This window comes from Myripristis murdjan, chromosome 13 (assembly GCF_902150065.1).
Source record: "Myripristis murdjan chromosome 13, fMyrMur1.1, whole genome shotgun sequence".
NCBI classification, from domain to species: Eukaryota; Metazoa; Chordata; class Actinopteri; order Holocentriformes; family Holocentridae; genus Myripristis; species Myripristis murdjan.
Window position 1 is genome coordinate 30,262,079 of NC_043992.1, and position 15,430 is coordinate 30,277,508.

The 15,430-nt window shown below is 41.4% G+C and overlaps 1 protein-coding gene across 1 annotated transcript in view; it reads left to right on the forward strand.

Annotated features, from left to right (window-relative positions):
• The window catches only part of ppm1lb (protein phosphatase, Mg2+/Mn2+ dependent, 1Lb), a 46,163-nt gene that overhangs the window by 27,562 nt on the left and 3,171 nt on the right, over positions 1 to 15,430 (forward strand). The window contains exons 2-3 of the mRNA XM_030066711.1: positions 7,526 to 7,742; positions 14,058 to 14,219. Coding sequence (XP_029922571.1) covers positions 7,526 to 7,742; positions 14,058 to 14,219 — 379 coding nt within the window. The remainder of the gene's footprint in view (positions 1 to 7,525; positions 7,743 to 14,057; positions 14,220 to 15,430) is intronic.

Consider the following 15,430-nt stretch of genomic DNA (forward strand, 5'->3'; position numbering starts at 1 on the left):
GTTGTGGTTCTGGGTGAGATTCAGTGGTTGGGAAAGTGAAATAGTTTTGGGATGCTTGGGTAAAGTCTGGGAGTTTTCGTGCAAAGGATGGGGTGTTTTCAAGGCCACACAAACAATTCCACTCTGGTTCTGGCCTCACACTGCACAGAGTGTGTTCTTACAGGATACACAATGAAATTATGCTCATCTTTACAAGTCCTTCTGTCTCATATTCAGTTGTATAATCTTATTTTTCTCAAAGCAAGTGAAAAACAAGTCAGCAGTGACCATGACGTCCCTCAGGATTTGTCCAAGTCACCCTGGGTGTAACTGTTTTTGCCGGTGTCTGAGTCACTGCTGTTTGAAACTTGGAGACTTTTTAACCTGTTGGTGGTGCTGTGGTGAGCCACAGCACTTATATTTGGGCATACTGGATATCAGTGTAAAACACATCATTGCCCAGAAGTTAATTAAATTTCACCAGAAGTGTCCAAGGTAATCTTATTGCCCTGTTGGCCTGGTGCTGGCACTCTGGTAGGCCAGTCAGGTTTATATTCAAAATGATAAACCCCAGTGTTAAAATCCATGACAGGTCAGCAGAGGCTCAGAAATTGTACATTATGGACAGACAGACAAAGCCCAATCCATAGTCCTGAACCCCAAATTTTGATCATGTGGATCAAAAATATATACTAGTGGGTTTGCAATGCAGTTTGACTTCTTTCTCAATATTTTGCAACAGAGCAGAAGATTGCAAATTGCTCCACTAGTATCAAGACAATGATTTTCTGTTGAATTAAGAAAAAGGGAGATATTAAGACATGATATAGTAGGTAAAATAACCAGTAAAGATGGTATTCAGCTCTGACTTTAAGACCTTCAGATACTTAACCCCCTGTGTTGGTTTCCTCTGTTCACATTCCACTAAGGTCCCAGGAAAGGGCTTCTATTTTTGATTTGGTGACAACCCTTTACCACCTCAGTATACACACTGCCGTGCATGCACACACACACTCTTTTCGCACCCACCCATGACCTGCACTTGGCACGGCCCTGACACATAGCTCAGGTGTGAGATAATGAAATTAGGGCTCCCTGCTCTCCTTGCTCCCCACAGCAGCATGGACGGACGGAGCAATGTCACTCTGCGGAGAGAGACACACAACAGAGAGGCTCGCCTGCCATCTTCATCTACTTTTTTCTATTTGATTTTGTTCAGCCTTGTATTTAACTATTTGGCTATTTATTAAGAGTTTTTGATGGGTTAAATAAAGGCAAAAAGTACAGTTTAACAATCAATCAAAATATTATCAAAACTGCAATACAGCCAAGTGCAGTATCCAAACTGCAGTTTGGATACTGCACTTGGCTGTATTGCAGTTTTGGTGCAGTGTGTGTTGTGTTGCTACAGAGATGGCCTGGCCTTGAATTTGTGTTTTCCAGGTGTAAGAAAACATGCTTATGTGGTATAAATCCCAGCAAAAGTCACATCATCATAATCACTTTACTTTTACTTTTCAGTTAAAGTGAATATTATGATGCCAAAAAAAATGCATTTTGAGTAATATTATGAATAATATCACTATCTCTGTCAAAATAACTGCAGTATTTTTCTTTTTTTAGCATTTGTAAAAAACAAATGGTATCTTTCCTGCTGCTGATGGCAATAAACGTGTGAGAATATCACTTTTAGACTCAATGCAAACTATGTTGAGACAGCAGAATGACGGGCATCGTCTCCCTGGGGATGAATTTTGCAATTGTAATTTTCACATCATAGTGAAGGCTTACTCCACGCAAATTTGGAAACAACACAACAAAGGGAAATTGTAGAAATGCTGTTTTTCCTTCTCTCCAATGTGGTGTCTCCTCTGCTTTGTGTGCTTTTTTTTTCTTTTGATGGTTTCCTGTAACTCTATCCAACCTCTGTCTGTAAACGGGAGAGACCTTCTCTCCCTCTCTCTCTCTCTCTCTCTCTCTCTCTCTCTCTCTCTCTCTGTCTCTCTCCCTTTTAATGATGTTCTTGAGTGATGCTAATGAACAGTTCTTACACTCCATCTCAGTCTGCCCCTCTCTTCACTTTTTCTTCCTCCCTCTGTCTTCCTGCTTGATCTGTCAGCGGGACAGCAGAGAGAGATTTTTCTACCTTGGTTATGAAACTCCCTCAGGGTGATTCTAAAGCCAAACTCAGATGACTTTCCTTATTTCTGCTGGCTTGGGAGTGTGATGGATGGATCTGTTTAAAAGGCTTGACTGTTTCTGTTGGGCCGCGTATCAGATTGGGTTGGAGTTAGGAGCTAACGCGGTGGACAGTGAAAAGCGTGAAATGTTGTAGGTGGTCCTGTTGAGATGTGCAAGGTGTGTGTGTGTGTGTGTGTGCGTGTGAGTGTGTCTGTGCATGTGAGTGCGTGTTGTTTGTGCTTGGATGTGCTACATGTGAAGTCTGCTGTGAAGGAGAGCCCAATGTGACATTTTTCACATCCATGACGGATTGCACTCTAAGCAAACGCGCCTGTGTTGGGAGTAAAATAAATTGTTTGTGTGCACCAAAAAAAAAAAGAAAGAAAAAATCCACCTGAAATGTCATTTATCTACTACGAGGTCTTATTTTTCTTTAAGCAAAGGCTTCCCCACTTACTTTAAAGAAAACATAAAAATCTCAAAGAACACGAATCTGAAATGTAGCACAGGAAAAGTTTAAAATGGCACAAAATAATGCAGAAATATTGGGCTGAAGTACGATGCTTGACTAGCCTCTGTGTGTGACCTCACTCATGCTTTTTTATTTGTATTACATTGTGTTTGTTCATGGTGTGTATGATGGTGTGAGCTCACGACCAAAGCTTAATGTCTCACTTTATCATATTTTAAGTTTATTATCAATTAAACTATCAATTTTCATTTTATTAATGATGGTTATCATAGTGATACCAAGAAAGCTATTACACTTCTCTCACTCTGATCCCTCTTTCTGTCTTTTTTTTTCCAGCCAGCATGCTTCCATTGAGGAATTTAGCCAACCTTATCAACCTTATCTTATTTACTCTGGCTCTGCCCTCTCATTTATTTCCCTTCCTGCATTCCTTGTTTGTGCTCCAGCCCATCCACTAATCTCAGCCTCCATTTTGTCCCCTCCTATCTCCTCATCTTTGATCCCTGCCATCCAGCCTTCATCCCGCTATCCTGCAGTCTTCATCCCTGTCCATCCCACTCGCCCCCCCACCTCCTCACCCCTCATCCACGCTTCCCTCCTTTCATCCCCTAAGCCGGTGCAGATGCTGATGCTGCAGCCAGGTGTCTGATGTGTTGATCTGGTAAGCCAGCAGCAGGCGAGATGGTCAGATAACCGAGAGTGTCTACGTGCAGGCCTATCCTGCCGCACAGCAGCATGTGATGTGTGGCAGCAACAATTAGGCCTCTTGTTAACTGTGTGTGATGCATGACGCGGGCGTGCGAGCACATAGTTGGGCTTGGCCAGATATCAGTACGACCAGAGTAGACGTCATCTGTGATTTTGGATATCATTACATCATGATATGAACGGTGTCTTTTCTCGTTTTAAATGCCGTGCTACAGTATAGGTTGTAGTTTTTTTTGTTTGTTTTTTTTACCCTTGCACCTATTATTTCAGTGATCTTATAGTGATCATTTATCAACCCAAGTGGATGATTATTATGAAGAATCATTCTCATTCTTATTACTGTTATAATTATTATTATAAAAAATCTTTGTCCGGCAGATGACTAATTGACATTTGTATATTTACATTAATATGAATATAAAGTGATGAGAAGACAGCTTTGCTATTATTGACTGTTTTATTTGCTTTCAAAATACAGTACAGCTGTTTCAAATGCTTTTCAGATTACAAATTAAATAGCTGCATAATTCAAATCTACAACAGTACAATATATACAGTATAGTTCAAATTATAATCAGACTATAGCCTAAAATAATATTGTGCTGTTTACAAATTCAGTAATGTCAGTAGCACAAGTACTAAACAGCTTGGCAGTGGTTTAAGGGAATTTTTTCAAACAAACAAACAAATAAAGGCTAAAAAAGGCCAATGTTCATTTTTTTTTTTCATGTTTTTCATATGTTTTAGTTTTACACTTGTAGCCTGTAGTCGAAGTCAACTTTAATCACTCGTGGGTAGATTTAGGTTACACACCGACCATGAAGCTTTGAGCCAACAACAACAAACTGATTGTAGCATTAATATAAGCTAAATTCGCCTACTTCAACCATTAGCCACCACCATTAGCCATTTGTAAAATACTGACTCACTATTCCCCAGCAATTAATATTGGAGTAACACTGACTCATTTTGTGTATGTAAATTTTATGCATGGTTTTTAATATATTTGGTCAAATCCGCATCGTCACAAAGCCGTGGTCCAGTTGACAGCTGGGCTAGTTGTTAGCCATCTCTGTTGCTAGGCTGCCTGACCTGTGTAAAAGTAATGCAGACAGATTTTTTTTAATTATTATTTTCAAAGCATGTTGCACCCTAAAATCTCTCCTGATTTTTATTTATTTATTTATTTATTTTTTGTTGGAAAGTGCCCATGGAAAACAGGATAATCCTGATGTGGAGGCAGTGATTGACCCCACACGACCCATCCACACCCCTCAGCGAGGATTAGCTCTCACTCATGTGCCTCTACCTGCTCGGTCATCATATCCACATTACTAATGATCAAAAATCTCTTTTGTTTAAAAAGCATTGAGAAAGCGTTGTGTAACAATATCCTCACAGTGTCAGTACCGAGGTGTTTGGTTAAAGATTTCATTTTCTAACTCACACACAGACAAATAGTCAGGAGTTTGGTGATTAGTGAAGGGAAAAATGGCTCGATAAATGATTGATGGACAGACAAACTGCTCAGTGATGGCTGCGGTGTAACCCAGGCAGACAGAAGATTTCCCACTTCCTTCATGACCTCTGAACTGAGTTTCTGAGTCCTGCAGCCGCCGCGGTAACAGCGGGATGAAGGGATTCTTGGCCCGACGTTTGGCCTGCCTTCAGACAGAGATGTAAGAACGAGAGCATGAAGCGGAAGAGTGTGAGAGAGTGACAGGGCGAGCAGGAGAGAATTGAAGAGTGAGCGGAGGAGAAAGCCTCAGTCAAGACATCCTCGCCTTAGGGCCCCAACATCACTGTGGAAGCAGAGAGGAGGGATTGTAGGAAATGGAGAAATGAGAAAAAGCGACATGCACAGAAGAACAACACTGGAAATGCTTCAGGGGTCAGAGAAGAGGAGCTCAGAAGAGTGAAGGGCTGTAGAGGGAGGCAGCGACAGGACTGGTGAAATATAACACAGGGCAAACAGAGGGAGTGTTTTCATGAGAACAGAGAAGGAGTACAAGGGACAGGGTTATCAAAGTCCTTAGAAGTGATTTTCCCGGAGTAGAATGAGATGCAGGCAGAGAGAGAGAGAGAGAGAGGTAGAGACAGACGAGAGAGCTTATGAAAGAGAACACTTGAGACATAGGGGTCATGAATGGGTCTCTGTCCTGTGGCCTCATCATAATTATTCAGCATCAAGAAGAAATTAGAAAATGTTTCTGTCCTTCAGCCTTGATTAGCTCATCCCACTTTCTCTTTCCACTGGCTGTTTAATGGTACTTTGTCAGAATTCGTGCAAGTGAAAAACGTTTAAAGGGATGGTAAACTCAGTTAAAAAATGTCCTTTTTCTTATTTGTTATTATTAAGTATTGTTAAGTATTAAGTAGAGAATTAGTAATACAGTAATACACAGTAATACATTCCAGTGGGGCTACTCTGGTAAATCCAACTAGCTGTCCTCCAAGGTGAAAATATTAGGGATGCACAATATGTATCGGTACATCATCCTTATTGTTTTTCATGTCTGCATCTGCCAGTTGGGCATCACAATAAGAGTAGCCATAATAATGTCTCAGTTCCACTACAGGAGTGACCTGCTGTTCTCTGCAACTGGTTGGAAAAAAAAATATGAGCATATATCGGTATCAACATCGGCAGTCGGCCAAAAGAGTTGGAAAATATCTGCATGTCGGATATCTGCAAGAAATCCAATAATGTGCCTCCCTAGAAAATGCCTGACTTGTTGGAACTGAAATAGCTACAGGGCTGCAAAAATATGTTTGTAAATATTTTCACAGCTAACACAGCTTCCTCAATAAAAGCGTACACTTTGGAGGCCTGTTATAGTCGATTTGATGTGAGAAAGCGAAAACTCCATGTAAGATTGAGGTATTTTTTGCCTCGGTGAAATAATTGGGGATAAAATGGTGGATTTGCATCCAGGAACAGCACAACATTTACATGCTGTGCCAACAAGCTAAGAGTTAGGATGCTGTCACTACCATTTGTCGAGGCCAGTGGAGGACAACAGGTGCAGTTGAAGAGTGAGTGAAACGGGGACGGGAGGAATAGAAAACTGAGGCCATGTTTTGATTGGATTACTCCACTCTTCCATGTGACAGCAGCTTTAATCAAATGATAGAAATCAAATGATAGGCCTCCCTCTGCCCAGAGAGGCCTCCAGATTCACCGTTTCATAGTGTTTTTTTCCCCTGAATGATGACACCAAAACTCATTTTAATGAAGTTCATATTGTCATTTCATATCCCTTTAAGAAATGTGAGCCACAACAAATATGGGATACTGTAGTTATATGAGCAGGATGTGAGCGGTATAATACCTGACATTTGCTCTCAGAACATCTTGAACTTTATGACCTTGGACTGGCTTGTCCTCCCCGCCTGGCCCTGAGTCAGGAGAGACGGAGGAACGAAGGCAGCGTTATTACTCTGGAAAGGCAGCATGAATCTGTGAAAAGAGCTTTAGTGGCTGGTGTTATCCTTAGGATAAAATGGATAGGGGAGAGGATACGGTTTCTCTAGCTCAGCTCTGTCCCACAGTGGGGTGTGAGTGTGTGTGTGTCTGACTGGCGCTGCACTTTTCCTTTCCTTATCTCTGTTTGTTTATCTGTGATTTATCTGCGTTTCAGCAAGGCAGAGAGGAAAAGCAGGTTACCTCTACTGCTGCAGCCTGACTGTCCACTCCAATCTCCACATACAGTGTGTGTGTGTGTGTGTGTGTGTGTGTGTGTGTGTGTGTGTGTGTCCACTTATAAATCAGCGAATAAATCACTGATCTACTAGTGAGCCTCTTCTAAAAACAGTGAATTTATTTTTTATAGCCTATGTTCTACATGGCCACCATCAAGGATTTTTATAGCAGCTCGCCCCCTGCAATTTATTTTTTAAATAATCCAACTGTCTGCTGAGTTGGCTCAGGCTTCAGTGCCTCACACAGCGGAGAGCGTGCATTTGATCCTTGTTATTGTTTTTCACTCTTTCAGTGCTTAGATATGGTGACATCAGCATCATATGAATAACACGGCGATTTTGACATGGTCAGCGAAAAACACCCACACTTTTGAATCTGTAGACCGCAGTATGTTAGGTTGCATGTGGGTGTCATTGACTAAAATTATTATCATCCCCAGATATTTCATTTTGTCTCTGTCTCCGTCTGTTCTCCATTATTAGGCGGCTGCTGACTTTGCCAAGGCCCACTTGCCCGAGGCTCTTCGCCAGCAGCTACTGACCTATGAACGGGAGAAAGAGAGAGAAAAAGAAAAAGACAAGGAGAAGGATGAGAAAAAGGAGTCGAGTGGCCTGTCCTATCCGTCCATCCTGGAGCAGCAGATTCTCGCTGTCGACCGAGAAATGCTGGACAAGCTGTCGGCCACATACAACGAAGCAGGTGCGGGTTGGTGCGCTTGCATGTGCATATGTTGCCTTCCTGGTGTCGTGTATGTCATATGCCACAATGTTTTGAAGAAACCCTGCAAACCTGTCATCAGCATGCACATAATGATGTATTGATGGATGATGTATGCATAATGGTGGTAAAACACTGGTGTTTAGTGTTGCTCATTACTATAAGGAAGCAGTCCAGTGCTGTTCCTCTGTCGTCCTATTAGTCCACACAGTGGTGCTTGTTTTGTTTTTCAGGGTCCCCCTGTAACGCTGCATGCAAAGTATTATTTTCTATTCTACTGTTTCACTTGACTTTTGTTGAATAGCGGCTGTCAGCAGCCCCAGGCCATGCTTACTCAGCTGTTTAAATACAGGCTGATCTTCACGAGGCTTGTAGTAATTATCTCTGGAGGGAGGCAGGCAGGGAGGGAGAAGCGAGGCAAGAGAGAGTGATGGATGGGAAGAGGTAGGAGAAGGGTCGGTGGGAGGGATGCATGTGTGGAGGTGCAGGACTTTTTGTTTTCATGCAATAAGAGCTGTAGAGTAGAGAGAGAGAAAAGAGAGCCACAGGAAAAGCGGAGGGTACAGAGCACGATAAAAGGGAAGGGTGAGGAAAGACAGGAAAGGGACAAACGGAGAGTAAGAGGATCAAAATACAAGAAAAATAGGGAGATGAGAGGTGAGAAAAGAAACCAAAACAGGGGGCAAGGTGAGCCTTGTGTTACACGGTTGTACTGGTGTGAATAGGCTTCAGAAGTCGTGTTGTTATTTGTTAGCATTTCTAAGACTTCTGCACTGAAAAAAGATCATCTGTGGAAGAACTGAATGGGATTTTCCTAATTCAGAGTAATTTAAGACCACTAGATGTCTGATAACAATTGACGCAATTTAAAAAAAAAAAAAAAAAAAAAAAAAAAGTATTGCTAAACGCCAGGTAGTTAGACACCTCTGATGATGCATTACACATGACTGGAACTGTAGTGACTCTCCCTCCTCTTAATACTTGAGCTGTCATCCTTAAAAAACATGACTGATTGGCCAAAGAAATGGACATGGCTGCAAGCTGACAGGGCATTTTTATGTCTTAGAGGCAAGCTACAATAACTCTAGTTATAAATTTAGCCTGACACCAGTAACTGAACAGCCAGCTGTGTATTTTTTTGTTTGCAAAATAATTATTTGGGCTGGAACACGACAGCAGAATCTAGTGGATCCAGTCCCATTTAAGAGAGAAATATGTGAAGATAAAAACATCCATCTGTTTTTGTCCCTGGAGAAAATGCGCTTGATCCGGAATTCCTTATTTGAGCAAAGTTTTGTGCTCAACGTTACATCATTCTGATGCCCATGTGCAGAGCCATATGAATGTTAAACAGGGTGTAGCTGATAGAGAGCCAGCGTGTGCAGTTGACTGTCCATGGACAACACGGGGGACAAATTGAAGAGGGCAAACAGTAACAGAACAAAAACATACTGTGTAGTGAAACTAGCATTCATTCATAAACATGTACCTTAACTTGGTTCTCGATTCTATCACACTCTTGATCCATCCATGGTAAAACTAATCAAAATTTATAACTGTAGCATTTAATACCTTGGATTATGATATTGATTTTGGTGTCAAGATCAGTTTTTCAAAAATTAACTGATAATAGGTTTTTCATATACTGGATGGATTAATGGAGAAGTTTCATCTGGCTTTGCCTCCACCCATTAATTTTACACCTGCGAGGTTGGAGGAAGGAAATGCAGGAGCAGAAGAAGAAAATGAGAGGCAGAGAGAGTGATGAGAGAGAGGACGAATAGAGGTTTTTTGGGGCTTTTTTCCACTGCGGATGCATCATTGGTGTATTCAGATGCAGGGAAGAGAGTTGAAATATTGATGATAAGATGATTACATGGCCTGTCGTCACACTCTGCAGTCTCAGGAATGCAACATTCCTGTGGGAATGTCTCCCATTCATTTCTGGTGCCCCTGATTAGATTGACTGACTCTTCTGAGTGGGAGGCAGAGTGAAATTTTTTGGGAAGAAAAGGTGAAGGGGTCATATTTACTTCTTATTGCTTATATATTTACTTATTTATTACTTATTACGTATTTACATATTTATTTATACTTGATGCAAGAGACATTGCGCATAGTCATTCCCGAAGAAAAAAAAAACAGGGGAAATAGAATGTGGAAGCTTATATTGTATTAAAAGACTGAGAACAGTGAACACATACACAGGCAGCTCAGTTCTCACATGTGACTCACATGTAAGTTCGTGAGGCACCAGCCCATATGAAAGAGCCATTCAGAGGCCCCGCCATACCCGAGGTAAGCGATTCACATTCTCGAGAGAATGATAGAGTCATATGATATGTGCGTTGTTAAAGAGCTGAATCAAAACCTCCAGACTTGGAGTGCCCTGTCTGCAGGCGACAGATGACTATGAGCTCTGAGAAAAGGTTGACATGAAGCATGAAAAGCTGCATTTACCTTTGTGACGCTCACCCTCTCTTGACCTCCTCATCCTCTTTCATCCTCCTCGCGTTTACTGCTGCCCCAGCTGCTGATAAGCATCAGCTGTCTGTTCTGCGTGGCTCTCAGGACGACCGCCGAGCAAATCTCCTATCCTCATCCCTCCATCTCTGCCTCCCTCTCTTCTTAAGCTATATGATCTGTTGCATCCAGACTCTAACCCGTATCTTTTCATTATCCCTTCATATTTCTGTCATCCTTTGTTTGGACAGCATGGTAAGAGGGACTGAGACTGAGCTTACAGATAATCTTACCGTGAAGCTACATTACATTAAAAAGCTCCTCTGTTGTCTAGTCCCGGGCATTAGACAGCCAGGGATTGAATGTTTTTTTTTTTTTTTTTCCAGCTGCCTTGTCAGTCTCAGGGGGGATCAGTTGATCAGGTAATTGTTTGGGATTCTTGTCCCTTTATCTGATTCAACAATCAGATCATTTACGGTGCACAGCTCTCCACTTTTGTTGTAATCAGGGCCTAAATTAAGCTGGCAGAGAGAGGTAAAAGAGAGATAGATTCTCAGTTCAACTCCCAGTCCCCAGGACAACAGCGTATCAGATTTATCCCCCTGTCCGTTCATCCCTCCATTGTTTATCAGCAAAACAAAGCGCTCGAAAGAAAGATAAGGGAGATGGGACTTTGATGGAATGCCCAGGAGCTGAGAGCCTATTATGGAAACGGTCTTCTTAATGCATTGTGGTATTGTGTTAACCTTTTATGTGTGACGTGCAGGAGACACACACACACATTGGCATTCACGACAGCAAGCACACACAGTTAGTGTCCAGTCGTGCATTAGTCCAGTGTAGCATGCAGTTGTTATCTGGGATAAAGGGGAACATGTTGAGTAAACAATGTGCATCAGAGAAAGTGGACACACTCCCTGAGGCTTCAAAGTGACATTGTGTGCAAATTCAGAAGTGATGCACTGTTGCACCTAAGGTTGTCCCAAGAACTGATACTTATACATTACTTATACAATACTTACAAGTTACTACCAGAATTTTGAAACTTTTTATTACATGTATTTGTTTGAAAAGTGCATATAAATAAAGTCTGGTTGATTTGATTTATTGATTGATTGAGTGATCAAAATTTAAAATGTCACCAGTTCTTTTAGTATCAATAGCATCAAGGCAACTTGATACCACACTTTGTCACTCAGTGTTGTTATTCTAATGTAGCTTTTGACTCTATGCTTAGATACTTGAAACATTTAAAGCTACAGTCATTCTGACAAAACTGTAATCAAAATTATAACTGAGTGTTCTTATTGTAATGGAGGCTACATGCTCAAATACTTGAAACACAAAGTTTCTGTTTATACCAAATTTTTGAACAAAGGAGTTTATACTGAATGGGATTTTTAGAGGTTTTTTTTTTTTTTTTTTTTTTTTTTTCTTGCTGTGACATTGAATCGGGTATTTAAAATTGTGGAATTTAACTAATATTGGGTATCAACTACCAAAATTTCTGATACTGTGACATTCCTGGTTTACATGCATTGTACAGTAGTGCAATAATTATAGCATTGTTATATAAACCGTTCCAGGCCCACAGTTTATAGAGAACCAAACAACATCCCCTGAACTGAACCCTCACAGCAGGCAAGGAAAAAACAAACCGAAGCCAAAATGGGAAGAAATCTTGGGAAGGATCTCAGAGAGGGGGAATCCCCCTCCAGGCCAGCCAGGAGGGCAGTGAATGCAGCGTAGGTGATTATTAGCTCAAATACAGCCAAATATTTAAATGAAAACAAAATCAAACCAAGCAAATCAAAATCAGAAAAAGAGGAATATTAACAACATACAAGCAGATAAAACATTGTTGTAGGGTGAATATTGCCAGTAGTACGGTTCCTTTGCAGCTAGCTCTGTTGGACAAGGCGAAAGAGTTCAAGGATAGCTGAAGTGTGCTGGTGGTGAGCCCAGGGAGGGCTGCTGAGGTGACAGCTGGGCCTGGGCCTAACAGGCAGGTACTGTATCTGCGAAATGCTTTGTAACAGACGATGAGCCAGTGTGAGCAAGGTTGTGACAATCTTGCCCTTGCTGTTCATCACCATAACGCCATGCTGCTTGATGGAGAGCATAAAACCATGGGAGGTAGTCAAGTGCAATGCACATGTTTGCTCTGTGGGCTTATTTAGAGGAGCAGCCTGCGAACACAGAGTCTTTGCGAACTTGAGGGGAGTGAATGTGTGCAGTGATGCTAATTGGAGTCGGGAACTAACTGGGGCTGAGATGTTAATCTAATTGGAGTGGTGGAGGTGTGTAAGGCCAAGCTAAGCCAATTAGAATGAGCGCAGGGTGAATGTGGGCTAGGATGCCATTTTAATAGGGAACGGGGAACGTGCACTTGGCTGGGCTAGGCTAATTGGGGAAGGGTGTGTTAGTAAGGCACCTCAGTCCATTATCTCTATCACCATGGGAAACAGATAAGGATAATTAGCTGGACTGCATGGCACAGTACAGTGGCAGGCAGCTTATAGGCATGCAGAGCAGGATTAGCGACTCATATGATGATGAAAATAATAGAAATAAACTTCAACCACATGTGAGAAAGATTTTACGAAGTCATCTATGAATAAGTGGCAACAGTATTCGCAGTCTTTGTAGCCTCCTTTCCAGCTGGAACTTCTTGTTTTTCTAGGTTTTTTTTTTTCTGTCTCCTTGTTTTTTGCACGTTTTTCTGTTTGTCATTTTCCTTCTCACCCAAAGCTATAAATGGAAATAATAAAATCATTGTCCTGCTGCAAAGTAATCTCTTTTCTCTCTCTACCCTCATCTCTCTCTCCACCCCTCCTCTGCTCTCTCTCCTCATTCCATATGCATCTGCGGCTGCCTCTGCTACCTCTCCATGTAATGTCTGTTTCAGCTCTAGGTGTCTCTGTATGTTTGGTCTCTGACTTATTGAAGCAGACGGGAATAAAACCCTTCACAAAAACCTGGATTTGTTTCATTTTACTCAAAGCCCTTGCACATGCCTGCATTATCAACCAAGTTAGCCGCCTGTTATGAATGTGTCAAACTTACAAAACACTTCATACGTTCATAGGTCACTCAGATTTAAAGGATAGCATTTCACTACCTTGGTATTGGCCCCTGCAGTGACTCCAGGGGCACATGAGCCAACATCACAGTAGCAGGCATCCAATCAGTATGCAGGTTTTTGCACTGTTTGCACTGTAATCCTCCCAGGGTGACTATACTGCGTGCCCCATTTTCTGTCTCCCTCTCTTTCTGTCTCCCTCTCTTTCTGTCTCACTCTCTCTTTCTCTCAGGGTGGTCCAGTCCAGTAAGGCCCCCTACTTTCCTCCTCTTTTCTCTCCTCTGTTCCCCTCTTTCCAGTTTTGTCGTCGCTCTGTGTGAGCAGATGGCCAAACAGGCAGATTTGTTCTCTCTCTACAGGGCCTTGGATCTCACACAATAGGCCTCAGAATCTCAGTCCAGACTCTGTTCTGCCTGGCTGGGAAGCTAAACAAAGAAAGGAAGGGGACAAAATAAAAGCATTTCAGAGAGTGGTAGGAGGAAGACAACTTACTGAAGTACCGTTTTCAAAGTGTTAGAGTATTGTGTGCAGCTGCATGTGTTTAGATCACACCACTTCAATACAGGGAGTGTGCTGTGTGTCGGAGGAGAGGAGTCTGTAATAGTGTGTGTGTAAATGTGTACGTTTACACACACAGTGGGGGTGAGTTTTTCTCCTCACACGGGATTGTTTTGGTTTCATTGTGAGAAGTCTTAAATTTTCTCTTCATTCTTCTCTCCCTCCCACCATGACATCCCTTTTCCCTGTCTCAGGTACGACATGTCTGGTGGCCCTGCTGTCTGACAAGGAGCTGACGGTGGCCAACGTTGGAGACTCACGCGGAGTTCTTTGTGATAAAGATGGCAACGCCATTCCTCTGTCACATGACCACAAGCCTTACCAGCTCAAAGAACGCAAGAGGATCAAGAAGGCTGGTGAGCAATTACAAGCCTCCCGGTCGAGTTTCTCTTCTGATTGTGAGCAGCTGAACCAGGCTTTAGTTAAAACTTGAGGGAACATCAAAACTAAAATGTTTTCATGAGAACGCCAAATAAGTTGTCTTGTTATGAATAGTGCCTTTTTTTTCAAATAGTTCACATTGTATTCCAGTAATAGGGCAATATGGACCAAATAAAACATCGCAATATCTTTGAATGTCTCAGTATTGATATTGTGATGATACTGGAGGAATGACTGTTGGTGCTTTCATGAGACATTTACACACAAAAGATTACTAATAAACAGTCATTAGTAATGTGGATATGATGACCGAGCAGATACAGGCAAGCAGTAGAAGAAGTGGGCCAGTCTTAATAAGTCCAGACAATTTAATCCCTTTACTATGATGCAGCCCTTAACGCCATGAACAGACAACACACCTCACAATATTACGATATTCAAACTCCCAGGAGATATGTAGTCTCATCACTACAACAGTATTGTTATAATATCGACAGCCGAGCCCTAACTGATAACATGCTATGTCAAAAGTTATCAGAGTAGCAGTTGTTGAATGCAGCCAGACAGTCCACAGTATTGGCAACATGTCCTTCCTACTGTGCCATATTCCCTGTTGTGTTGAGGAGATTTGAATGGCAGCTTGCCTGTTTAGTTAGTCAGTGTAGTCAGTGATCTGGATAGCCCACCATCCCCATCTTATGGTCCTTTTGGAGAACTGAAAAAACAACAACTCTAGTTTGTGCTTGAATTGTGTTGTTGTACTTTTCAATTTTTAATTTAAAATGTGTGATAAGGATGCCACCTAAAAGTCCTATAAATTGTGATGTCCTGGAACTGTATTTATCAGGTAACAGGCTATATATATATATATATATATATATATATATATATATATATATATATACATATACATATACATACATACATACATATATATATACATATATATGTGTGTATATATATATATATATATATATATATATAGCCTGTTACCTGATAAATTACATGGTGCAAGATATTAATACATAAATTTGCATGTTAATTAGGAAAACTGTTTTTCTTGCAACAACCATGACTCCTTAATGCTCTGAGATACAAAGTTCATGTTAATATCACCCTTATGTGAAGACAGGTATGCCGACAACATACTAATTAATTCATAAATTAGTATAATTAATGGCCTCAT